This window comes from Lycorma delicatula, chromosome 3, assembly GCF_047948215.1.
Source record: "Lycorma delicatula isolate Av1 chromosome 3, ASM4794821v1, whole genome shotgun sequence".
Lineage (NCBI taxonomy): Eukaryota > Metazoa > Arthropoda > Insecta > Hemiptera > Fulgoridae > Lycorma > Lycorma delicatula.
Genome location: NC_134457.1, coordinates 220,424,797 through 220,451,818, shown reverse-complemented (window position 1 = coordinate 220,451,818; position 27,022 = coordinate 220,424,797). Strand labels below are relative to the sequence as shown.

The window sequence follows — 27,022 nt, the reverse complement described above, 5'->3', positions numbered from 1 at the left end:
TAACAAAGAGAACCGGTAGAAAACCTTGGATGTCAGAGGATATGTTGCAGTTGATGGATGAACGTAGAAAATATAATACTATTACTGATGACGTAAAGGAACAATTAAGAAATACTATAAACAGGAAGTGCAAACTAGCAAAAGAAAAGTGTTTAGAAATGGAGAGAGAAATGAACATTGGTAAAATACGACGGAGCATACAGAAAAGGTAAGGAAAATGTTGTGGTACATAAATTAAAATCTAATAATGTGTTAAGCACCGATTTAAATATGAAAGGAAAGGTCAATAGGTGGGTGGAATATATTGAAGAGTTATATGGAGGAAATGAATTAGAAAATGGTGTTATAGAGGATGAAAGGAGAGAAGCAATACTGAGATCTGAATTTAAGAGAGCATTAAAAGATTTGAATGGCAGAAAGGTTCCTTGAATAGACGGAATACCTGTCTATATATATATATATATATTAAAATCAGGGCCACTTATACACTTAACATTCGATTAGTAAATTATTATTTATACATTTTACATAATTACATTTATAATAATATGCATATACATAAAATTACATCTGCCCATAATATTCTAAAGCTGCCATTAGCAACCTAATTGGTGTGTCATTTTGCAGTGAACCAAGCTTATTCATGCTAGTTCAAAAAGGGTGTGATGTATATAAGTTATATCACAATTGAGAATAACAAATTGTAATGATGCTTAACGGTTGCGCTTGCTGTCATAAATAGGAAATTTCAAGACCTGACCAAATCAATTACATTATAACACTGGGTGAAATTAATAAAATGTAGAATCTAATGTAACTTCTCTCCAAGTTCCTTTGGATGAATTTTCACTTTGGTTCCCAAATAGATGAAAGATTTAAAAGAATACAAGGTCATAATAGAGATGGTTTTCTATTTGTCATATAATTCAACACCTCTTATTATATGGGAACATATTTTAAAAAATGAAAAGGTTAATGGAAATACTGAATTTCTATATCTACTTGAATTGTAGAACGGTCTATTTCATCGTTGTTTCTTCATTCAACCTGTTATTTCTGTAAAAAAATTAATTTCTGATAATGACAGTTGATTAAGATGTAGGTATATTTTGTCGGCAATAAACAAATAATATTTAACTTTTCTGTCACCTTTATTTATTAATTTATTTAATAACAAAATACATTAAAATATATAATACAAAATTCAATATAATACAAGCATTATACATTTTTAAAAGAAATATAGTTTTGTTGATTCATTTAAAATAAAAAAATATTAATGTTATTTTACAAATTTATTTTAGTTTCAGCAGCAAAGGTTTAAGATCTTGTTGTTAGTAAAAACATTAATTTAACTATAGTAATAAATCTAGTAGATACAGTAAAGAGAAACCTTGAAAATGCAATACTTAGTTCATGAGCAGAACAAAATTATAGCAGCTAATTACAATTTTAATTACTGGATTTAAATATTGGATGTTTTGAAGAAAAAAAAACAAGGAGGTAAATTAGTTATGTAAATATACAAATGATGGTGTATGTATATATATATATATAGACAACTCATTCTTGAAAAGTAAGAAAAAAATCATATAAACATAGGTCCGAAAACGCTTCGTTAATGAGTTATACAGGTGAAACATTTCACCCGTTTTAGTTCCTCCGGGTAAATTAAGGCTTTCTGAAATTCTGGGAAGGTCAATTAATGGGCAAATTCAATTGTTTCTTATGGGTTTTGAGCTGGGAAATCAAAAAAAAATAGGTCCCAGAACTGTATCTCTCTTAGTTTCTAAGATATCCCGTGTAAAACGCCAAAAATAGGGTCAAAAAACACATTTTTTACGTTTGACGTACAATTACATTAAATTGGCAATAAATCATACATGTTTTAAACATAAATTGTAGAGAATTTAATTATAAGAAGATTGATGTAAATAATGTCAACAAAAAAGAAATAAAATTTTAAACATGCCGACTTTAATTAACAACAAAATCAACGAAAACTTAGAAGAAAATGTTACAAAAAAGAAAACAGATGTGTCTAGTAGGTACAATAATTTTAGACCTATATTCCGTAACCGCTGCTGCGGCACTTCAATTGCAAAATCCATAGATGAAAATCATGTCGGCATATTCGGCATTTTAGTGAAGATACATTTTTCAAAACAAAACTAAACAGAATTTCACATTTTTTAACAGACTTGATTTTTATGCGCCGTAATTTGAATACAAAATTACACTTAACAGTTTTTCCCTCACTAAAACTTCTACAGCACAGTTGAATAATAGCGGTGAGAGCCCATCACCTTGGCATAGTCCTGTTTTGATCTCAAAAGGTTCTGAGAGGTCACCTCTAAATTTTAATTCTGACTCAATGTATGCAAGGGTCAGTTTTATCATGTTTATTAATTTGATAAATAGTCCAGGGTGTCTCAGGATTTTTTGTAAGGATTCTCTGTGGATGCAGTCACAAGCTTTCTTGAAATCTCCAAATGTTATGACCACGTCTCTTTTTATTTTCCAGTTGTAATCCATTATTAGCTTGAGACTCATGATCTGGTCTGGACAACTCCTCCAGGCTCTGAAACCTTCCTGGTATTCTCCTAGTTCTTTCTCGAGTTGTGGACCGATCCTGCTGAAGATTATTCTTGAAAGAAGTTTTTATGTTGCAAGTGACATTCCCCTGTAATTGTTAGGGTCGTTTTGTCCCCTTTGTTGTGTAGCGGATGGATGAGGGTTGTCGTCCAGTGTTCTGGTAATTCTTCATTGAACCACATGTTGACAAGCTATTCTTCTGGCAAGTTTCCAAATCTCTACAAAAGTTTGATCTTCTCCTGCCGCTTTGTAATTCTTCATCTCACCCAGTGCTAGGTAGATTTCTTTTATTGAGGGAGAGTAGATGTTATGATGGTTGTGTTGTTATTGGGGTGTTAGTGTTGAGTTTGTTGAAATATTTAGCTAGGATTTCCAAACAGTTTTTATTATTATGGACCAGTTTACCATTTTCATTCTTTATTAGCAGGGTTTGGGGTTGGAGTTGGTATTTTTGGAGATTTTGTACTAGTCTCTCGACTGTGTTTAATTGAATTCTTCTATTGATTTCAGTGTGTCCTTATATTGTCTCTTTATTCTCCTTCGGGTTCGGATGGTTTCTTTTCTTTGTTTTACTAGATTTTAGAAGTATATTTCTGATTTTTGGGATTGGTAAAATAGCCATGCTCGATGTCTTTTTTCACTGTTCGTCACCATTGATGTTTTTTACAGGATTTTATTGGAGCTAATTCTTCTGTGATTTGTTTAATGTTATCAACTAGATATTCGAGTGTACCTGTGACTGTTATTTTTTTCTATTGCTTTTTGGTCATTTTCACTCTTGATCAGTTGGGTAGGATTCAATTTTCTTTTAGTTTTAGGGGCTTGGTTTTGTTGCTTTCTTTGAGAAGTAAATTTAATTTTGACTACATAGTGGTCTAAGCCTGTGTCTACTCCTCTGAGGACTTTTACGTTGCAGATCTCCTTGAGGTGGTGTTTATCCATGAAGACATAGTCCAGTTGCCAATCTCCTTTAGTGTAGTCAAGATGTTTCCATGTTTTGAGTTTTCCTCTTGAAATATGTGGATTTTGAGATAAGGTTGTAGTTTCTGCAGAAATCGACGAGCCTCTGTTCATTTTTGTTTTCTTTTGGATTTCCCGATGACGTCATGATATCTTCTTTCTCTGCCTAGTTGAGCATTGAAAACTGCAATTAATTGTTTAAGATGATTTTTGAGGATGTTATTTATAGTTAGGTCGAGCAGATCCAAGAACATTTCTGTTTCCTAACGGTCTTTTGGAGAGTTATTTTTATTATTTATTATAAAAAAATAGGAAAGCAACTGGTATGGGTGACATCAATGTTGAGTATTAAGTAAGGTAGTTTTCTACTACATTTAAGATTTCTATATTTGTTTAATATGCATTGGAAGCAGGGGGAAATCCCAAGCAGTTGGTTAAAAGCAAACAATGTGTTCCATTGTTTAAAAAGGGCAGTAGAGATACATGTGAAAATGATAGAGGAATCATCCTGTTAGATAGCATATAAAAGATTTAAACTAGATACTTAATAATAGATTGAAAGTAATTTACTGAATACATAATTAGGGAAGAACAAATAGGTTTTAGAAAGGGCCTATTGACAACAGATGCCATTTTTACAGTTAAAACAGCTGACTGAAAAGAGAATGGATGTAATTTGGAAATGCATACTGATTTTCTGAAAATTTCTAACAGTCTAGATTGAATTAAGCTATGGAGCTTGTTATAAAAAAGGGAGGTTTCCTTTTCATTTAATCAAAACAATTAAAAGTTAATATGATGGTACCTTGGGTACTATCATACTAATGGTACTTAGGAAATAAATAGATACTCCTAAGTATAGAATTCCTAGAATAGATAGATACAATAACCAATAGAGGTGTTTAGCAGGGCTGCTGTACTTCTCTGATACTTTTTAGTATTTATCTGGACAATTACACAAATTTTTGCCAGGAGACAAATTTTTGACTCAGAGGTGTAACTAAAACCTAGATATATGCAGCATAACTGCATATGGAGATGACATAGACATTATACAAGATTGTGAGGGCATGTTGCAGCAATAGATATATTCATTACAAAATATCAATACTGAGTACGGCTTAAAGATATCTGCTCAGAAAACAAAGGTAAATGGCTTTCTGCAAACATACCCAGTGAGATCAAAGATGTGAAATAATACTGAAGCTTCCATTATTAGGGTGTGCAGTATCTTTTTCATGTAACCAGGTTGTGACAACTAAACTTAATAAGTTTAAGCATGTTTATGTAATGAATCACAAAACCCTAAAACACAAGATTAGGATGGGAACTAGATTGAAGTTCTATTAGACTATGGCAGTACCAGTTTTGTTGTACGGAAGTGAAATCCAAAAAATCTATAAAAGAGAAAAAGATCAAACCAAAGTTGCAGGGAGGATCTGCAACTAATGGAGAGAATACCAAATGGAAATATTAGACAGGATTTGAAGATTTTTAATCTGGAGGAAAAGATGAAAGAATATAACATAGATTGGTATGGATATTTGGATCGTATGCGGACAGATAAATTACCTGGCCTAGCTTTAAAATATCATTCAGATCATAGAAGTATTGCCACCAGATGAGAAGATTAAGATTTACAGAACATGCAACATTACCTAATCCTTGAAGTTTTAAAAAATTCATATTTTTTGATCTTACGGAAAACTCAAATTTTAATTCTGTATTTTCATGATTTACTTGAAAACAGTCTCCTATTAAGTTATTTTAATTTAGCTTTATTTAGTCGTTATTTGACTATATATTTTAAAAATTTGTCAAATTATTGTATCTGAATCAATTCTCATTGTTTAATCAAAGACTAAATCAAGGAAATTCTCTAAGATTTAAGAAAATTATCATGATGTTTATTGTTGTTGATAAAATACTTATTTTTGGAGGTAAGCATTATTTGTTTGCATTTCCCTCCTTATACTTCCCATAATTGCCTTCAATTATATAATAAACTTATTGTTTCCTAAAAGATTAAATAAAATTTAACATTCTAAACCATTTTTATCACCACTACTACTTTTCCTTTTTATTTAAAAATTGTCTTCTTTCTGTTTAAATGTTACTTCATTATTGTTATATTAATTTTCAAATATTCATATCTTTAATAATTTAAGCATATCATGTATATATACATTAAACTATTAATTTTTATTAAACGAGTTTAACATTAAAAGAGTTTGATTAAAAGATGTTTTTGGAAAAAATTTTTTAATCTGAATGATAACTTACAAATAAAGATTAAAAAAATAACAGTTTTTAAACTGATAATAAATTTAAAGAAACTCATATGTTAAAATGAAGATAAAGCTAAAAGATGGTAAAATGAAAAAAAAAAACATACTCAACATCGGTCGTAATTCAGTCTCTTCTTGAGCATCTGTTTTTTTGCGTTGTTTCATACATACATATCCAGGTGTTGCTGGATTCGGTGTTCCATCATTTTCTCTATTAAGATTTACATAAGTAGGCGAACTTAACATACTAAGATAATCCTGTTGACTTAAAAATCCAACATTTTCTTTCAAAAATGGATCATTCAAATCAACATAATGCTGAAAAGAAAGAAAAAGTTGAGTAAATATTTCATAATGTAATTAAAAATACAAATTAAAATATATTAATATATTTAACATTTAATTTTATTTGTTTTTTCAATTAATATTCAAATATTTTTTGAACATTTTCATATAAAAAATACAAAAAAATCCATCTTTTCATTTTGATAAAATAATCTAATAGTTAAACAAAAAATACATTAGAAAAAAAGGTTTATTTGTGCTTTTTTTTAGCACATATTGAAATATGACTCTGAGAGCACCTTTATACATTTTTTCATAGCATCTTATTATTTCTAAAAATATCTTATAAGTGAATTAGACAGGTTCTTGTCACAATACAATAAAAACATATCTTTTCATTCACCCCTACATCAGTAATGGATTGTCAGATGAAGGACCCTTCACCAGTTCACCTAAAGTATAATAAAATAGGCACAGATTTACAATTATTTTTATAAATATCTTCTAATACAGTACAGTATGTAGAAGTTTTTACTGATGTAGAAATTTATATTCCATAAATAAACATTTATTCACAAATTCCAATTAAAAATATGTTAAAATTTTTAACTTGTGAGAGTGCTTTCTGTTGCTATGCAATAACCTAAGAATGCTATGCAGTGAAGGATTGGTTCTATCTTTTTTCTTATTAGTGTTGTTGTAAGGGTAAAGAGGGTGAACAAGTTTGCTTTATCGTCATGACAACTTGGTCCATCGTTCTATTTGCAGTGTAGTAGAAAGAAGATAACTGATACAATATCTATTAATATACAATCATTGTTAGATACAATATCTATTAATTAAGAATTAATCTGCCAACTAAATCTGACATCTGCTTCATCCCAGTTCGATTAACAGATTTCAAAGTATTTTGTATGGAGGGGAGATTTTTAGGTCCGCACTATCTTCTTTGATCTCAAGCTGCCATTTCCATATATAAAATATGTTTTTTGACTTTTATCTATGGCCAATTTTTTTTTTTTACGAACTAAAGTAAAGAAAAAAATAATTCATCAGCAAAAATTCTCTTCTTGTTACTATTAATACACACTTAATGCAGAGTATAACAAGAAGAAAAACAGAATCCACAGAAGATAGAGGAAGAAAAATGATAGTAACAAATAAAAATAGTGATAGTATAAATTACAGGTTTAGCTAATACGAGAAAATAAAATTACATTAGATTATGCTAAATATGACACCATCATCATGGTGTTATTTTTGGCTAAATAATCACCAATTGGTAGTAAAGATAGAGGATTATTGTGATGCAAAATCCAATAATTATTTGTCCCCATTTGTGATGATTTTCTTTGAAATGCCTCTCATAAACAGCATAAAACTGCTAAATAATACTGTTTATGACTTTACGACCTTGTGATAAGAATTCATAACAAATAATGTTGTAATAAAAATAAACAGTAAGGAGAACCTTATCATTCGATCAAACTTAAGATTTTTTTTTCAGTTTTGACTTTTCAGAAAGCTTTCGTTGAGATGTTTGGATCTTCATTTCGATATTATAACCATAATTCCCTCTTTTTTCTGTTTAGTCTCTGGAACCACCTTAAGGTATCACTTATGAGGATGATATTTAAAGTGTAGTTTTGTACAATATCAGGTTGACCATTCCTGAGACGTATGGTTAACTGAAACCCAAACACCAAAGAACACCAGTATCCAACATATTCCTGTATTTCATCACCTGTCATGGCGTGTCTGATTAAATTTGGGCCATTAGTAACATCAGTTAACAATTGTTCTTGATGTTGGTTTTATTGAAAATTAAACTGTTTTGGAACACATTTTTCTGCTACTCATTTCATACCCTAAAAGTCAGTCAAAATTATTTCACACGAGATATAAGAGATTCCAAATTTTCAGCATCTACTTTAATAGTATATTCTTGATCACTGATCATAACATTCTTTATTTTGTACATTTTTCCATCGGTTATTGATGTGTTAGGATATTCAACCCTTCTGTTGTCTTCATCATCTCCTTTTTGAAACTGACTGTTCTATTCATAAAGCCTTGTTGTCATCGTAACGTCCATTCCAAAAGCCTTCTCTAACATCTTTATCACTTCACTGCACCCTATTCTATTTTTAAAGAAAAATTTAACGCAGATAAGAATCTGTATTGTTTCATCATTTTCAAACAAAATAAATTGCCACTTATAATAATATATATACTAATTACTTGCCTGCCAAATTTGAACTGTACATCTAACGTAACTGAAAATATTGTTATGCATTATAGACAGTGCTGCCATCATGTCAGAAAATTATGAACTCTATCAAAAACGCAGAGTACAGAATTAAACAAATTTTATTATTTTTTTATCACACCTTGGATATGTAGCTTTGAAATTTTTCAAATTATATTTTCAAAAAATTTATAATAACCACACTTTATTATATTTGTCATACAATCTTAGGATGGATGATGACAAAACACAGATATTTAGAAGAAAGTATTTATATTTTAGAAGAAAGAAAAGTTGAAATGGGAGATTAGTATATAGAAGCAAAATATTAATTTTAAACTAGTCAGATAATTTTTATTAAAAGGGTTAATAAATTTATTACTTAAAAGATATTAAATTAAAAAATAAAACAAAGCGTTACCTTTCGAACACTATCTTCTAGCATATCTCCTAATTTTTCAGCAAGACCAGTAAAAGATGGCCTCATGGAAGGTCTTTCTTGCCAACAATCTAACATTACATCATGCCTATAAAAAAAGAAGCAAATAAATAAAAATATAAATGTAAAATTATTATTATATTTGACTTCTTAAAGGTATTATTACACTATTGTAATCAAAAATTTCCTTTATTATGAGGAAAGGATCAATCATCTAAGAGGTCTGTTCAGAAAATAACCAAAAATTTGTAACTATGCACGGACGGAGATATTTAGTAACATGTGTTTGGCAGCATTGTGTTACGCATAACCTCCTCTGTAACCACATGTTCTTGGATTGTTGATATCTCATTTAGTTTTCGTGTTGTTGTTATTTGGGTGCAACATGTTTAAGTGTTAGCAGCAATTTTTGTGTTGTGCGATTTTCAGGAGCAACGATACAATGTAAAATTTTACATGAAACTAGTGAAAAATTTCACAGAAATGTCTCAACTTTTGAAACAAGCTTATGGAGATGATGCTGTAGATTGTACACATTGTTATAAATGGTTTTCACGATTTAAAAGTGGTTGTCAGTCAATCGAAGATGACTCTCGACCAGGAAGATCTTCGCAACTGATTATACCCATGTTCAGAAAATCAATGAACTGGTGTGTGCAAACCACCGATTGACTCTCAGATAACTTGCATAAGTGGATAGTATCTCAATCAGATCATGCTATGACATTTTGACTGAAAAATTGAACATGCATTGAGTTGCAGCAAAGTTTGTTCCTCGTTTGATAACTGAACGGCAGGAAGAACATCAATTGGATGTTTGTCGGCAAGGTTTTGAACAAGCTGATGATGAAACATTCATGTAAAAGATCATAACAGGAGGCAAATGCTGGATTTATGGCTATGAGATTCAGACAAAATTTCAATCATCATACACAAAAAATGATTATACATTACAAAAATTGCTACTACTACTTAAACATATTGCATTCAAATAATAATTACACGAAAACTAAATAAGATATCAACAATCGAAGAATATGTGTTTTCAGAGAAGACTGTGCGAAACACAATATTGCCAACCACACACCACTAAATATCTCTGTTGGGCTGTAATTAAAAAGGTTTGGTTATTTTCTGAAGATACCTCGTAACTGATAAATGCAACTGAAGTTGGCAAAGCAAAGTGCAGTCCTATTTTAACTTTACCTTTTAGGATTTCATGAGTCTATATATTTAATAAACAACAATTACCATAATAGTAATAATAATCATAACAAAGGTGTTATCATAACAGAAATAATAATATATATAAATAAATATTTTTTGAAAATGAAAAGTATTTTCAACATTTGACTCAACAGGGTTCTACCTTATTAAAAAAAAGCAAAAATTAGCCCCAAATTCCAACTCTTAACTTAATTATCTGTAATATAAAAAAATAATCAAAATAAATTTATAATATTACGACTGTAATAATAGAGTTATGATCAAATATGATTTCCAATTTTTATAAAATTATGCAGTAAAGTTCCTTGATATTAATAAAAAAAAAACAAAAAAACCATGTAATAATTTTTCATAAAAATGTTTTTCTCACATCTGTAGGTATAACCTGATCTTTTTTTCTTTTATAAATTGTTAACTATTAAAATAAATAACTATTTCATATTTAGCAAATGCTCCTACTTTAAAAGAAAACAAAACTAAGAAATTACCATCATTAAAACATTAAAATTAAACATCAACAAAAATATAATTAATTAACAAATAAATTTGAATATGGTAATTATCTTCACGAAATAATAGATTTATATTATTCAAATTTATACTTAAAAAGTAATAAAAATTTAAACTATGGTACCAAAATCAGTTTTATTATCTATAACAGATTGTAATAGCAGTAAATAATTTATCTTTTGTATCAGTATTTGCATTGGTAAATAAATGTACATCCATATAACTTAAATTGTCTTTTAATTAAATATTGTACAATAATGTTCTGCTAAAACAGTCATCTATGCAGAAGTATTAAACAAGGACAATGAATAAGAGCAGTAAGTTAAAAAAAAATATATAGTTTTAATAAATAACAACGCAAGTAAAAATATTAATTTAAAAAAAATCTTACAGATCTTTTGTAGCATATTCAGGCTTTTCCATTCTAAACCCTTCTTCAAGTTTCTAATATAATCTTTCAACATCTTCAATACCTAAAGAACATAAATGGTAAATGAGAATTATAAACTGCAATATTAACGTTTTTTTATAGATAAGTCAAAGTAGAATTATCAACAATATTTTTATATGTATTTGCAATAAACATACTTTAAAGTAACTCATTCTCACTCTGCTAATCTCCATAGCAGAATAGTACCATCTGTCTTTTATCCAGAGGTTGTGGATTCGAGTTCCAGTCAGGTATGGCATTTTTCATGCATTACATAATTATCATCCATGCGGACTTCTGCCTGAGGTGGCTGTGTAAATAAATTAGATTATGTAAGTAAATATAAAAGTACAATAGCAATAATTTATGTTATAGTTATTACCTGGATATGGTGTTCTGGCCAATGAAAATAATTCCCACAACACAATACCGTATGCCCAAACATCCGATTGTATTGAAAAGTTTCTGTCACGAATTGCTTCAAGAGCCATCCATTTAACTGGTAATAATCTCTATAAATAATGGTACATGTTTTAGAATATTAAAGGACTAAAAACTGATGAAAAATAAAATTAACATTACAAAATAAATACTTTAACAAATAAAATAAAAAAAATAACATGGGAAACTTAAAAAATGATTTCCAGTTTCTTAATTCAAAATTTCTTTCAAATTCAATGCATTTTTTTAAAAACAGTTATCAAAGTGAAGTATAACAAAACCTCTACCTTATAGTTATAAACAGCTTTCAAGTTTACAAATGGATTTCACAATAAAAAATAGTATCAACATCAAACTGTTTGAATAATACATAAAAAAAGTTGTTAGAATAACTTTTTGTGTTTAATTTTATGGTTTTATAGAAATATAATACAATACTATTATCCCATTGATAATATTATAAGTGTTTAGTATCCTTTTCTAGGTGGATGGTTCAGTGAATCACTAGTGGATGCAAAATATAAATATTTACTGTAACATAAGATGCTTAAATTAGTCTAAAATTACTTATCTCCAGTAAAGCCCATTAGGGCTATGAAAGGAGGGGATGGTGTGGGGACTGGGGATGGTCACAAGGCTGGGGATGGTCTTCCCCTATGGGTTCAGGATGTCTATATGTAAAATACCAACTATACATAAAAAAAGTTTTGAAACACAAAGTTTACATCTTTACACAACTCTAATATAAAATGAAAATTATCTATCCTACGAAAAACACCATAACAACGCATTCTCGGCCTATTCATTTGGAGGACAAAATACAACTGGTTTTTTTCATACCATTAAGATGGTCCAGTACTATTCTTTGCCACCAGAACACACTACCATATGGTAAGCGTATTAAAGCGTACAGAACCTACTATAATATAATAAAATAACTTATAAATAAATTTATTGTATAAAGAAATCAATCACTCACTTTGCCTTTCTTGAAGTAATTATCGTTTTTGTACATGTACATATTTTTAGACAGACCAAAATCACATATTTTAACAATATTATTTTCAGCAAGGAGTACATTTCTGGCTGCAAGATCTCCATGGAGTACCTAAAAATAAAAAAATTTAAATAAATAAATTTCTATTATCATACATTTATGTTCAAATTTACAAATTTAGAAAAAAAATATCAAAATGACTGAACTGATTTTCCAAAAAGAATTCCTACTTTTTTCTTATTTTATATTTTAATTAACGAAATAAAAATAAAAATGATTATTAGCTTACGACTAGCCAAATATTCCATTCCTCTTGCAATTTGAAAACTCCAACATAAGAGATCTTGAGTAGATATTTGCTGTATATTATTTCTACTTTGTTTCCATTCTTGAGGAGGATCTCTACAGATAAGATAACCATCTTCACCTAAAAATAAAAGTGCATTCCAATTCCGTATAAATACATATTTCTAAAAATTCTTGATAGGGTGAATAATTTAAATACATTTTCAACAAAAGTAAATGACAAATATTAGATAGATACCTTTTGGGATGGAAGAACAATGTTATGTGTCACCATTAAGATGGAGGGGGGTGTATATATATGAGAATGGATCAATAAGTGCAAGTGTTTGAAGATAAGTGGCATTGCTGAGGAAAGTTGGCATTACTACAGTATATTACCATCCACCAAATGATGCCATACAAAATTTCAGACCGATTCTTAGGTTAATTTTTATCTGACAATCATTTGTATTAAACATATTTGGTGTTTTTCGATACAACAGAAAAAGAACAATATTGATTCCTAATTACCTTTTTATTTTTGGATGGAAAAACGTGCAAAGAAATAAAAGCAAAGTTGGATTCTCTCTATAGGGACTCTTCACCATCTGTGACAACTGTGAGATATTGGTTTAACAAATTTAAATGTGGCCGTACATCTGTTTTGGATGAGCGCTCAGGTCACCTGGTAGAATGGTTACTGAGAAAATCGTTGAAAAGGTCCATGATGTGATTCTTGCTGATCACTGGATGAAAGTGCGCAAAGTAGCAGAGACCATAGATGTGTTGTACGGAACATCAATAAACATTTTTATAAATTAAAATTGAGAAAGCTGTCAGCCTGATGGGTACCGGGATTGCTCACTTCAGACAAAAAGTGGATACAGCTGTCAACTTCAAAGCAGTGATTGGATCTCTTTAAGTGAAATCCACAGGAGTTTTTACATTAAGTCATCACCATTGATGAAACCTGAATCCATTACTACATGCCAGAGACAAACGACAATCAAAACAATGTACTTTCTTTATTTCCTCATTTAGATGATTTAGGAAAGATGCATAATATTGCTCAGTGTTCATTCCACGCTTCTCTGGAAAGTCACCGAAAGACGAAGATTTTGCCATGAACATCCCAAAATTCCATATCTCACACACAAGCTTCAAGCTTATGTGGCAATACGAAAAAAAAGGCAGTGGCCATCACATTTTCCACATATGGAACAGTTTTTGTCTTCTTTGGATCAAGTTTCCTGATTACAATCCACTGTTTTGACTGCTGCATAGTCTTAGATTAATTGTAGTGTATTCAAGTTTCATCACCTGCATAAAAATACCACTAGACTACATTTAAACATCTCCAGTACTGTGTTTAAAAATGTTTACTTGTTCATGGTTTTGATCAACTGTGAGCACTAGTCCTGCGAACTGTTTTCACATATATAAATGTTCATATAAAAATTTGATATACCATTTATTTTGATGCCAATAATTTTAGTGATTTCATGCACTTCAATCTTTCATCCTCCATTACTATACTATGGATTTTTTCAATATTTTCTGGAGTTTTAACTTCAACAGGTAATCTACAGATTGTACAGTATTGCTGTGGTCATCATGTGACCTCACCAAAAATAAACAAACCACTACTAGTAAACTTTTCTAATTGATGGAACTGATTCACCATAATATTTTTCTATCTTGGCTTTAGTTACCTCTGTGGTTTTGATTTTCAAAAAGTAATGTTTTATCATTACACGAAATTGCCTTTTTCCATTTTTCACAAATCATAATACTGGATTGATTTAAATGACTACCAACAACAGAATTATAAATGTATCTGACTGAAATTTGGTATATGGGGCTAGTGGAATTGTGGAAAACTGAGAATGATTTAATTCGGTACTACAAGCACCATCTCTTAAGTTTGCAATTGGTACTTTGTCTTGACATTTGAATAAGAAATCCAGATTTCATCTCCAGTAATGATTAATAAAACATCAGTGTGAAGAGGCAGTTTTCTCAAAATCTTTGTCAATTCTTTCTATCAAATCATCTGTTATTACCAATGGCCAGCCCCTATGTTCTTGATCTTTAATGTTTGCCCTTCTCAAAATGAACAACACCACTGTCTTATTTTAGCACAATCATAATATTTATTTAACTTGTAAATGTCACAAATTTGCCTATGAATTTCAGCCACAGAATTTTTTTTTACCATAAAAACTCAGATTATACCCCATACTTTAAACTGGTGGAGTCATGAATTGTAGCAATCATTATAAATGGATAAATATAAACAAGAATAAAATGATAAAATACTGTTACTAACAGCAGACTATTGATTGAAATAATGAAATATGCAAGTGTCATTTCTTTTCAGTACAAATATTAAAAATCTGATGTGGACACACATGACTTCCTTGTACACTTCTTAAATTACCTATACACATCTTTTGTTGCACGTCATTTAAACTTACACTGTATAATAAGTATAAGTATGTTATACTTATACAGTATACAGGAGTTCACTAAATGGGATAGTTTAATTATTAGTTTACACTGTACATTAATTTTGTTTCATGTCGCTCAAATAGAAATGTGGTGTAAGTGAGAAAGTGTCAGATCTGTAACCATGCATACATCGGTTCGAATGCAACTTCATATACACATATATATTTTTAACTTTTTTTTTTTAATTTAAATATACTGATTTATTAATAATTATTAACCTCTGATTATAAAACTGTTTGAATTAAAATGGAAAGTATATAAAATTATATTTCACTAAAAACTTCTGATTTTTTTTCATATTTTTTTGTTGTATTAACTCTGGAACCAATGAAAATAAGTACCACTTATGATAGAACGTTGAAAAGCTCTCAATGAAGACTTATTACTATACTTAAGATAAAGTCCAAAATCCAAATGTTTTGGATTTTGGGCTTTTTTGGCCCAGTTGATTGCAATCTAAAGGGAAGGTGCACAACTAGATGTTACAACAGTTCTAAATATAAAATTTCAACATTCTATATGGCTAATCATTTTTGAGTTATCCGATATACATAAGTACACATATACGTACGTCATGGTCATGTTCCATCTTGCCATGCCATCAAGATGTGGGTTTAGAATTTTGAGGAGATGGGTTCAGCTCTCAAAAGATACCACAGGAAGTTCAACGAACTCAATGAACCCCAGAAAACATTGAAGCAGTTTGGGTCTCATTGGAAGGAGCCCACAATGATTGACAAGAAAAACATAGCAGCATTGAACATACACCGAACAACCATCTGCTGAATACCCCATAGTGATTTGAAGTTTTATCCTTACAAAATTCAAGTTGTACAAGAACTGAAATCATCAGACTATCAAGGTGCAACAACAATTCTGTGATAAAATGATTGAGAAGATTAATAACAATCTTAATTTTGTTGACGACCTTTTCATATCGGATGAGCTCATTTCCATATCAGCAGGTATATAAACAAATAGAATTGCAGATATTGGGCAGCTGGAAACCCTCCATCAATTGCATGAATGACCATTACACAGTCAAAAGGTAACAGTTTGGTGTGCCGTATCAACACGATGTGTGAATGGGCCTTACTTCTTTCAGGAAGAGAGGGAATGCAATGACAGTAACGTCTGTATGATATTTTGATATGCTTAAAACTTTTGTAACAGAACTTCAAAATTCAGCAAGATGGAGCCATGACCCACAATGCAACAGCTTCAATGCCAGCCGTTTGACAGCACTTTGGTAAGTACATAATTTCACGGTTTGGTGAGATTCATTGGCCCCCAAGATCACCAGATTTGTCGTTCTGCAATTTTTTCTTGTGGGGCCACCTCTAAAGTAAAGTGTACATCACTCATCCAACAACAATCCTTGAGTTGAAAACAAGGAAGAAATCGCTTCGAGAAAAATTGCTGCAATTACCATGGAAGTGTTTTAAAGTACCATGTAAAATCTCAGTATTTGTTTTCAGGATGCGCATGCTTAAATGGCCATCATCTTATGGGCATTGTTTTAAGAAATTGAAATTTTTTATGTTGGGACACTTAATGGCATGTAATTTACCTTTTGTTTTCAACAATAAAACTTATAAATCCATTTTTTTTTTACTTTTGTGGGCGTTATAAGGTATAACATAACAAATATTTTAACTACATTCTAACTATCTATAGGTATAACATACCAACAGGTGTAGAAGAAATAGATGTCATTTCAGTTCCAATACTATTTATTTGTTGACTATCCTCAGACATGCTACCCAAACGAGATGTAATTCCATTTGATTGTGATGTCCCAGTAGTGCTATTAGATATTGGTATATTAACATATTTTAATCTAAAAACAAAACAATAAAAAGTTACAATATTAAACCTCTTTAGACTTTCTTGAGTTAAAATGACCAAGATAAAAATGTTAAATTCTAATATGCTAGTTAAAAGTTAACAAAGTATCTAAATTTTAATAAATCTCCATAAATTATTTTGGTTTTATTTAAAATTAAACAAAAATTCAAAATTCTAGTAATCAAATTTTCATTATGTCTATAAATAAGAAAAATTTTTTTTTATTTAAACAAAAATGTAAATACTTGAAATAATTCCTAGTAAAGGTTTTTTCATAACCACATGAAAGAGAAGAAATAATCAAACAACATTCATGTATTACACACATTGTATTTTTATTTATTGTATCTTTATTTATGTAAAATGTTATTAATATTACTATCATGAAACTAATTTTGCACTAAGTTCATGAGTAGTGCTTTTCAGTCATACTATACATCTAGTAATTCATTTTTAACTAATTCACACCATAAATTTTCAACTTTCCTAAAAATGTATGATCCATTTTAAAAAATAAATAAAAAATAAACAATAAAATAAAACTACGAAAAAATCTGCAGTAACTGAAAAAAAAAAGAATCAAACTTTAAATAAAATTAAGTACATATTTAAATTAGTTTTAAGTTATAAAGATTCTCACAAATTAATGATTTTTTTTTTTTGATTTTTTTAGATTTATGATTATTAATACTACTAAATTTATGTGCCTCCTCTATGAATCATGAGACTTGCCGTTGGTGAGGGGGCTTGAGTGCACAGGGATACAGAGTAGCTGGACCGAAGGTGCAACCATATCGGAGAGGTATCTGTTGAGAGCCAGACTAAGGAATGATTCCTGAAAGAGGGCAGCAGCTCTTTCAGTAGTTGTTAGGGGCGTGAGTCAGGACGACTTAAACGGCCGTATCAACATCACTCAGTCCTCTGAGTACTGCGCAGCTGAAAGCAATGGAAAACTACAGCTGCTTTTTTTCCAAGAAAATGTGGCTCTCTGCATTTTCACATAGCAATAATGGAGGCGCCTTCCTTGGTAAAATATTCCGGAAGTAAAATAGTCCCCCGTTCGGATCTTCGGGTGGGGACTACTAAGGAAGGGGTCACCAGAAAATTAAAAAATAACATTCTACGAGTCGGAGTGTGGAATGTTAGAAGCTTAAAAAAGGTTGGTAGGCTAGAAAATTTAAAAAAGGAAATGGGTAGGACAAATGTGGATATAGTAGGAATTAGTGAGGTTCGGTGGGAAGAGGAAGGCGACTTTTGGTCAGGTGATTTTAGAGTAATTAACTCAGCATCAAATAATGGGCAGGCAGGAGTAGGTTTCGTGATGAACAAGAAGTTAGGGAGGAGAGTGGAGTATTTCAAGACGCATAGCGATAGAATATTGTAATAAGGATAAAATCAAAACCTAAACCGACAATGATTGTTAACGTCTATATGCCTACAAGCGCCCATGATGATGATGAGGTAGAGTGTGTATACGAAGAGATTGCTGAAGCAATTAAACACGTAAAAGGAGATGAAAATTTAATAATAGTTGGAGATTGGAATGCAAGCATTGGAAAAGGCAAGGAAGGAAATATAGTGGGTGAATACGGTCTGGGCAAAAGGAAAGAAAGAAGGGACCGACTTATAGAGTTTTGCACGAAGTATAATTTAGTAATTGCCAACACCCAATTTAAAAATCATAATAGAAGAATATACACTTGGAAAAAGCCAGGCGATACTGCAAGGTATCAGATAGATTATATCATGGTTAAGCAAAGATTTAGAAATCAACTCGTTGACTGCAAAACTTACCCTGGAGCAGACATTGATAGCGACCATAATTTGGTGATAATGAAATGTAGATTGGGGTTTAAAAACCTGAAGAAAAGGTGTCAGATGAATCGGTGGAATTTAGAGAAGCTTGAGGAAGAGGAGGTAAAGAAGATTTTTGAGGAGGACATCGCAAGAGGTCTGAGTAAAAAAGATAAGGTAGCCTTAAAATTAAGACCACAATTAGGATTGACCCTTGTCAAATATTAAAGAAGGTCATGCCTTCTTCATGATGTAATTAAGGTGTTTTCTTGAACTGCAATTTCTCGTCAAGAAACATCCAGAGATACTTTTGAACTTGAACATATTTAATACGAAGGCCTGACATTGAAATACGAACTTGATAGCCTCACTGCCAAATGGCCTTTAAGAAGCATCATCGAAGACTTTTCTGGGCTGAACGTCATCTTATGTTGATGACCCTACAACTCATCCTGTATGCCTGAGTTGCTCGGAGCTCAACCTCCCTCTGTGAGCTTCTTTCAACCAGCAGGAGCCCATTGTCGGTATAAGCCACGATGAGACACCCGCCAGGCAATCTCAGCTGCAAAAGGGAAGCAAACTCCACCACCCACAACAATGGACCCAACATGCTGCCTAAGGACAACCCTTGCACAGCATCTTGCCTACCTCATGCCTGCCCTCATGGAGCAGCACATCCCAATGCCTGAAGTAACTTTGCATTACTTGCAGTTCATTATCCCAGACCTGAAGATGATGATTACCAGGATCTCTATACTGAAAATATTCAGACCTTAAGGCTAAATGCTACAACAAAATAATAATAAACAAAAAAAAAGAGATATAAAAATAAAGCTACGAGTAACTATTTACAAATAATAAATTTAAAACAACACTTACCAAGTTTCAATTTTTTATGTGGAAATTCAAATTTTTTATTATATGGTAACAAATCTGCTTGCTCAGCTAAATCTAGATCAGGATTTATGCTTCCAATTTGACCTTGTTCAAAATTACGCAATCCATTTGTTATCTGCTTTCTTTTTGCCTTTAAAGCAAAAAAAAAAAAAAAAATAAATAATAAATAAATATTAAAAAAAGATGACGCAAGTGTAAATGTATCGCTATGGTTGACAAGGAAAAAATTATTCATATTAACACTTTTCCCTTTAGGTCTATCTAAAATTTCACTATTTTTCCCATCTATATTGCAAGAAATTAATCATTCCTGATTAATTTCAGCAACTACTGACTAACCACCTAATTACAATTATTTGTGGTCAATTTTTAGTGTATGATAAATGCCAACTCAGGCCGGGATTCAAACTCAGAACATTCTGGATGAAAGGTAGAGGCTTATTGTGTTTGTAATTTAGTTCATATGCATGCGTGAAAGAGTACTTTATTGGTAACAACCACCACTAGTTTCATACTTGGCCACAATGTTTTCACACGGAGCTTTTATTAAAATCCAATAAAGGGAAAAACTTATACAAAAACAGTAAAAAGTTATAAATATTTAAATAGCAAAAAGTTTTCTTTAGAAATAAAAAATAATTTTGAGAAAATTGCATTGAAACTGATTAATTTGTTCAAAAATTATATGAAACCAAGAACTGGCCAAAAAATTGACAGATGCTTTGGCAATAAGGTATCACTGATACAGTGTTTATGCACTGTTGCGGTTGATTAAAAACCATTGCTTACATAAAAAAAAAATTTATATCAACTGTTTTTTTTTTTATGAATTTAAAAGCTATCTAGCAAACTTTTTGTTTTTCAATAACAGACAAATGGTTAAAGTTACTTAATTAAATCTTCTGACTCACTCTGCACTTAGAAAGTCAACAAATTGTTTTATAAAAAAAAAATTATAATGAAATTTAAAAAAATATAGTAACAAATACTTACTCTTTCCTTTCTAACTCTGCGTATTAGAAAGATAATGATGAAAGCAAATAAAAGTACAATTATACAAAACAGTACAATCCATATGAATGAGGCTTTATCTGAAAATAAAAATTTTGTATTAAAAACATGTTACCTTAAAAAAAAAATAATAATATAAATAAAGATGGATTGTCTAAAAGCTAATCTATATATGCTTGCATTATAACTTTAATGGTTGTAGATGATGTTGGGAGTAACTTGTAAGTCACTTCCAAAAATTGAGAATGTCATTTTAAAGTACAGAGTTATTTTTTTTCAAGGTCTGATCGGTCACGAAATAAAAACCCGCGCAAAAATCGGATGAACCTTTGCGCATATGTGTTACGCAGCGTCTCTAGTATGGCCTTCAATCATGCCGCGTCACTTCGTTTAGTTCTGAACACGCAGCTAGCACGTAAACATGTCTACAACAATAGCATCTCCCGCCAAGTGTGAAGTGCGTGCGGTAATTCAATTTCTTCAGGCTGATGGGTGTAATGCAACTGAAATTCATTGACGAATAAGTAATGTGTACGGTGAAACTTCAATGAGTGACAGCAAAGTGCGACAATAGTGCAGGAACTTTAAAGCAGGACGTACAGATGTTCATGATGCAGGCGGTCAGGGAAGGAAGCAAGTGTCAACCAATGATCTCGTTGAGCAAGTGGATGAGGCGATTCGAGAAAATCATCGGTTCACAATTTCTGTATTGAGTGATTCGTTTCATGAAATTTCAAGGTCCGCTCTCTATACCATTGTGAGTGAGAGACTTCAGTACTGCAAACTGTGTGCAAGATGGGTTCCCAAGATGCTTGGGAACACAGGCGGCTCCGTTCTATGACGAGGGTATTGGAAAGTTTGAACCACGCTATGACAAATTTCTAAATCGGAGTGGCGACTATGTAGAGAAATAGCGTAACTTGTTACAAATAAAAAGTTTTTTTATTTTCACTGTGGTTTTAATTTCATGACCGATCAGACCTTGAAAAAAAAATAACCCTCGTATGACAAGATTTCATGCCAAGGCTTCAAAAATGGAAAATCATTTTTCATAATCTTCTCTGAAACTAATACTCTATGCTTATCAACATACCAAGAACACTGAAATTCAGATAATATTCAGATCCACAAGTGACACAGTTATTCTATTCATCACAGAGACTGGTTGTATAATGAACATCTTAACTCTTAGAGAAAGCAACTCTGAATAATGCTAAAAAATATACTATACAGAAATATTAACCTTAAAAAAATAGATTTAAAAAAAACAATAAATTAAAAAAAAAACAAAAAAATCACTTTCATTAAATTTTGCTTCATAAAACATTTTAAATATCTAGTTCCACAATTTTTATATTTATTTTATTTAATTTTCTTTCATGCTGAATCTTTTAATTCTCTTATGCTTTTATGTAAATCCTTTTTAAACTGTTTCTAATAGTTAACTGATATTTTATTTTGTTCAGGGTTAATAAAAAATGTGAATTCATCATTTACACAGTATCATAAGATTAATTTGAAAAAAATACTGTATTTTTAATACAATAAAAAAACTTATTTATTTCTACTGTAATTTTTTTATTTTTGGAGCCTTCCAGGCAAGCTAAATTTTTTGCTAACTGGAACAACCATGGTTTTAATTAGTTTAGGTTATTGAGAGTCATGTTTATTGTTAACTAAGACTAATAATAAAAAAAACACAGAAAAGATAATTTCTTTAAAATAAATACATGTAAAATAAAAAGAAATAAAATTGTGAAAATGTACGAAGGGTGGGTGAATTGTAATACACATCTTGCTCATAACTTCTAAAAGAAAAACAGTCAAATGAAACAAATATAGCAGAAAAGTACATTTTATTTGCTACAAAACATTAATTTTTCCACTTAGTCACCATTTACAGCAACACATTTCTTCAAACAGTGAACTAGGTTTCTCATTTTGTCAATGAAGAATGCTGGCAGCCTTTCCTTGATTCTTGACTTCACAGTGTCCTTCAGTTCATCATCCATGATGAAATGAGTACACTTAATATCACTCTTTAATTCTGGAAAGAAGTGAAATTTGCAGGACTTTAAATCTGATGAGTATAGATTCAAATTTCAACTTCATAAGAGCCATGGCAATTGTACGCAATGTATGTGGTTGAACATTATCATATTACAGAATTATCAGCTCCGTGAATTGTCAAACATGATACACACACCTCCTAATTCGTTCTAATATTTCTATAAATGTCACAGAATTTACAGTCGACCAGGCTTCTATGTATTCTGTCATGTACACATTTTTGGAATCCCACAACACTGTCAAGAGAATATTTTTTAGTTGGTTGTGTTTTGAATGTATATTCCAGGGTGCATTACATTTCAACCACCTCTTGCACAATCACATAGTTAAATCTGTGATTCTGATGTTTTCAGATTTTGGAATTCAACTTCAATAATTTGAAGTTATTGATAATTAAAAACTTTCTTGAAAGTGTTTTCAGTTCATAAGTTTCATTGCAATTGATTTAGTTATTTATAGAAATAGTTTATCATGTCTTATTAATTAACCATAATTATGATAAAAACAGAAAAAGCTGACAATGCAGTTATAGGACTTTCCCAGAATGCGGTTTTAGCTGCATAATGGGAAAGTGGGTTGTATCTGATGCATGACTTACACATACAACTTAATTTAAAATATTTATCATTTTATTTAAATAAAATATTTTTTGTTTATTTAATTCAATGATTCTAACTAAAGTGCGTGCACATACTGTATTTAATTCACATGGGTGTGACAGAACTATCTGTGACAGTCAACACTAACTAAATTAAAGTAATTTCACAACTCACACAGAACAGATTTTGCTTATATGATCGGCAGACTGACGTAGCCATGTAGCTTAACGCAGAGGGTACCGAATCGACCAGGCAATCGAGTTTGAGTCTCAGCCAGACTGAGTTACTTTTAAACTTTAAATATTATTCATTTATTTAATTCTACTGCTTACCTGTGATGTCATTTTGTTCGCCCGCTACATTCCAGGGTGCATTACATTTCAGCCACCTCATAGAAGTAATTTAGAATATTTTTGGGTTGAGGGTGCTATTTTGCAAATATTGCAAAAATATTATTTTCTTGTTATTTTTCTTACGAGCATTTGTTAAAATGCATCTAAGAAAATAAACTTAATTAGGTGAAATCTTGAGATACTGAGGCTGACTTGTTTTACAGCCTAACACTCTTAACCTTTTAACTTGGCATCAATGCCCCCATAAATAAGTAATCTGACCAAGTCTGGTGATATCTGTTCAATATTCTGGAGATATAATGTGATTTAGAGGCCAACACCATACACACACATGTAAATACAAACATTAACAATCAGAAAGTTTACATCCAGAGCTATAACTCTGCTATAGCGACAATCAGAAAGTTTACATCCAGAGCTATAACTCTGCTATAGCGCTAGATGGGAAAGTAAAAGAATTAATAGAAAACAGATTTAAAAAAATACCCTAACATGCAAAAAATTTACAATTAGGTATATAAACTATTTAATGAGCTGACTAAAAAAGTAATTTAAAATTAAAAAATATATATAGTAAAATAAAGTTCACTTTCTAGAGTTTTCTCTGCTTCTTATTTACTTTCACCATTGATAAAGATGCTATATAAATCCAAAAAAGATTTTTTTTAAAACATAATTCTACAAATTAAATGAAAAAATTTATAAAATAAAATAAATGAATCTACTTACTTGATTGTGGTGATGCATGCATTGTATTTAGAACAGTACTTTTAGATGTACTGCCGACTCTACTTTCAGCTTTGCAAGTGTAATAGCCAGCATCTTCTTCAGTAATTTCATCAATAATTAATGTACTTATATTATATTTCTGAGAAACACGTACTCGTGGTATGTAAGTACTGTCTGAGTTAGAGTTTTCAAAATCTCTTATTTCTACACTATCCTAAAAAAGTAAAACAAATTAGCTGCATATTAGGTAATAGGAGAACAAATCCAACTGACTTTAGATGACATAGACTTACCTGCACAAACTCAGCTTTTTTATAAGAAAATATCTTTGATAGAAAACACGTGCTGAACTACCAAGTAACCTGAGCCACTACCACATATGACTGATAGTAAAAATTAAATATTTTATAAAATTTAGTTCTTAGTTTAACCTAGTTTAAACATTGTGAATTTTTTTTCTTTCACATAACTGATTAAAAGATTTTTCTTTTTATTTAATAGTAAAAAATACTCCATCCTTTTATGGACCCATGGTTCTATTATGGTCCTTAACTCTTTTATTTTATATAAGTGGAAGTATCTCTAATTATTACACCTTGTTTATCTTGTATTATTTGAAATCTTCATTCAAAATTCCAAATATTTCACATAAAAATTGTTCCAAATTGTATTTCCTTTAATTCTTATTCTCAGGAAATCTTTTATTAAAATAATTTTTTGTACCAGAAAATACTTCAGTGGTTCTATTTTATGTTTCATCGAGATATTTTAAATGTAAATTTGGTTATAAACAAAAAATTACACTGCCTATAAGAAGATTTTTTTTTTTTTAAAACAATATTGGAAGAGAATAACATGAAGTAGGATCAAAAAGTAGAAAAAATTTGTTTAATTCTGTGTGCTGTGTCTTTTTTACTGAGTTTATCCTTTCCTCCTGCAATGTCAGCATTGTTTATAATGTGTATCATCATTTTCAGCCGTATTAGACATGTAGTTCAAATCTGGGAATTGAATAATTAGTATGTATATTATTACATGTGGGTATTTATTTTGTTTCAAAATGGCAAAATAAAGGATCTGTATTTTATTAATGGAATAAAATATAGTAAAGTTCTTTAGGTGAACAAGTTATTTATTTATTTTTTTCCTTTTTGGGGGTGAAAAACGCCTGTGTGTTATCATCAAATTTTTTTTTAATAAAAAGTTAAAATAACACTAAAATAATAAAACTAAATAAGGCTTAAAACTAATATAAATTATATAATAAAAAAGTTAAAACTAAGTTAAAACATATTTTAAGTTAAAATATTTAGTATAGTGTGTGTTGCTTTTACGTCCAACAGATAGCGCTGTTTTTCAAAAAAACCATGTTTTTACCTGTTATAGGTGTGACATCTTAGGTATATAAATAGTAGGTATATGAAAACACGCACATATTCAAATGCAGTGTTGTATCAAAATTTCAAAGCAATCGGTGAAGAACTTTTGGAGATTTAAGATATTGAACAAATGAACATTTACATTTTTATTTATATAGATTTACATAAACAAAAATATACAGATCACACTAATAAATGACACCTTTCCATAAGTAAAAGATGCCTTACACAAGGTGCTCACATCACCTCATCACACGCAGTCCTCATGGGAGCCCATTATTATTAAAAAAAATTTTTTCTTAATTTATTTAATATTATTTTATTTAATGTATATTTAATTCTATTATATTTGTAATATTGTTCATTAGGTTGGTTCAAATCTTTCAGTTCAAACCCAGCTCACACAATAATAGAGGCTCACACATATATATATATATATATATTTAAATAGCATATGACATGCTTGGTAATGTAAGGATTCCAATGCTGAGTCATACATCTAAATCAGTTCAGCTGTTAAGCTGCTATGGTGGAACAAACATAATACATACGTACACCCGAAATACATAACTACTTTTCGGGCAGTCATGTATTTATCATCAGTCTTTCTCAAAATAAAACTAATATTGACTTTTTTAACAGTTATAGTATAATATATACAATAATATATGTTAAATCATTCAAATAATTGCTTTTTCACTTTTTTGGATTCAGAGGACAATGAAATGTCAAGAAAAAATGAGTGTAAATTCTGTTCATTCAATCATGCATATGTGAGAGGGAATTTTTGATATTATATTATTCTTATTTTTACAGATATTGACAATGGTTTTGGAATAATTGGTCCAAAAAAATAGTTGCTGGAGATAGTGCTAGTTTAATTTGCACAGCCTCAATAATTGATTTCAATTCACATTTTGATTGGGAATTTCCAGATGCTTCCAATAAACAAGGTAGGTCATATTTTTTTTTTTAAATTTGAGCTTATAGTACTATTCATAACATAATCTTCATGTATTACTTGAAATAAAGTAGAAATTATGTATAGAAAGTCTGTTAATAAAACATCTGATTTTTTTTCTTAGCTAGAAGCATTTGGGGATCCAAGTATAGGTCTTAGGAAGCA

At 30.3% G+C, this 27,022-nt stretch overlaps 2 protein-coding genes across 13 annotated transcripts in view; both read right to left on the bottom strand.

Moving 5' to 3' along the window:
- Positions 1–17,042, bottom strand: part of LOC142322447 (platelet-derived growth factor receptor alpha-like) — a 90,655-nt gene extending 73,613 nt beyond the window's left edge. For 7 of the 11 annotated variants that reach the window (XR_012755862.1, XR_012755858.1, XR_012755861.1 and 4 more), the window contains exons 1-4: positions 11,365–11,494; positions 10,944–11,025; positions 8,798–8,903; positions 5,951–6,161 (exon numbers count right to left, since the gene is read on the bottom strand). Coding sequence is in view for 3 of the 11 variants with exons in the window: in XM_075361546.1 (XP_075217661.1) it covers positions 5,951–6,161; positions 8,798–8,903; positions 10,944–10,975 (349 nt within the window). In the remaining 8 variants the exon portion in view is untranslated. Of the gene's footprint in view, positions 1–1,273; positions 3,722–5,950; positions 6,162–8,797; positions 8,904–10,943; positions 11,026–11,364; positions 11,495–12,402; positions 12,532–12,709; positions 12,848–16,904 lie in introns of those variants that run through there. The other 4 variants (XR_012755864.1, XR_012755859.1, XM_075361543.1 and 1 more) reach the window with 4 other exon arrangements.
- The window catches only part of LOC142322446 (vascular endothelial growth factor receptor 1-like), a 40,931-nt gene continuing 30,829 nt past the window's right edge, over positions 16,921–27,022 (bottom strand). For both annotated transcript variants that reach the window (XM_075361541.1, XM_075361542.1), the window contains exons 4-7: positions 24,518–24,731; positions 20,749–20,846; positions 19,738–19,885; positions 16,921–17,056 (exon numbers count right to left, since the gene is read on the bottom strand). In XM_075361541.1, coding sequence (XP_075217656.1) covers positions 17,052–17,056; positions 19,738–19,885; positions 20,749–20,846; positions 24,518–24,731 — 465 coding nt within the window. In that variant the 3' untranslated portion in view covers positions 16,921–17,051. The remainder of the gene's footprint in view (positions 17,057–19,737; positions 19,886–20,748; positions 20,847–24,517; positions 24,732–27,022) is intronic.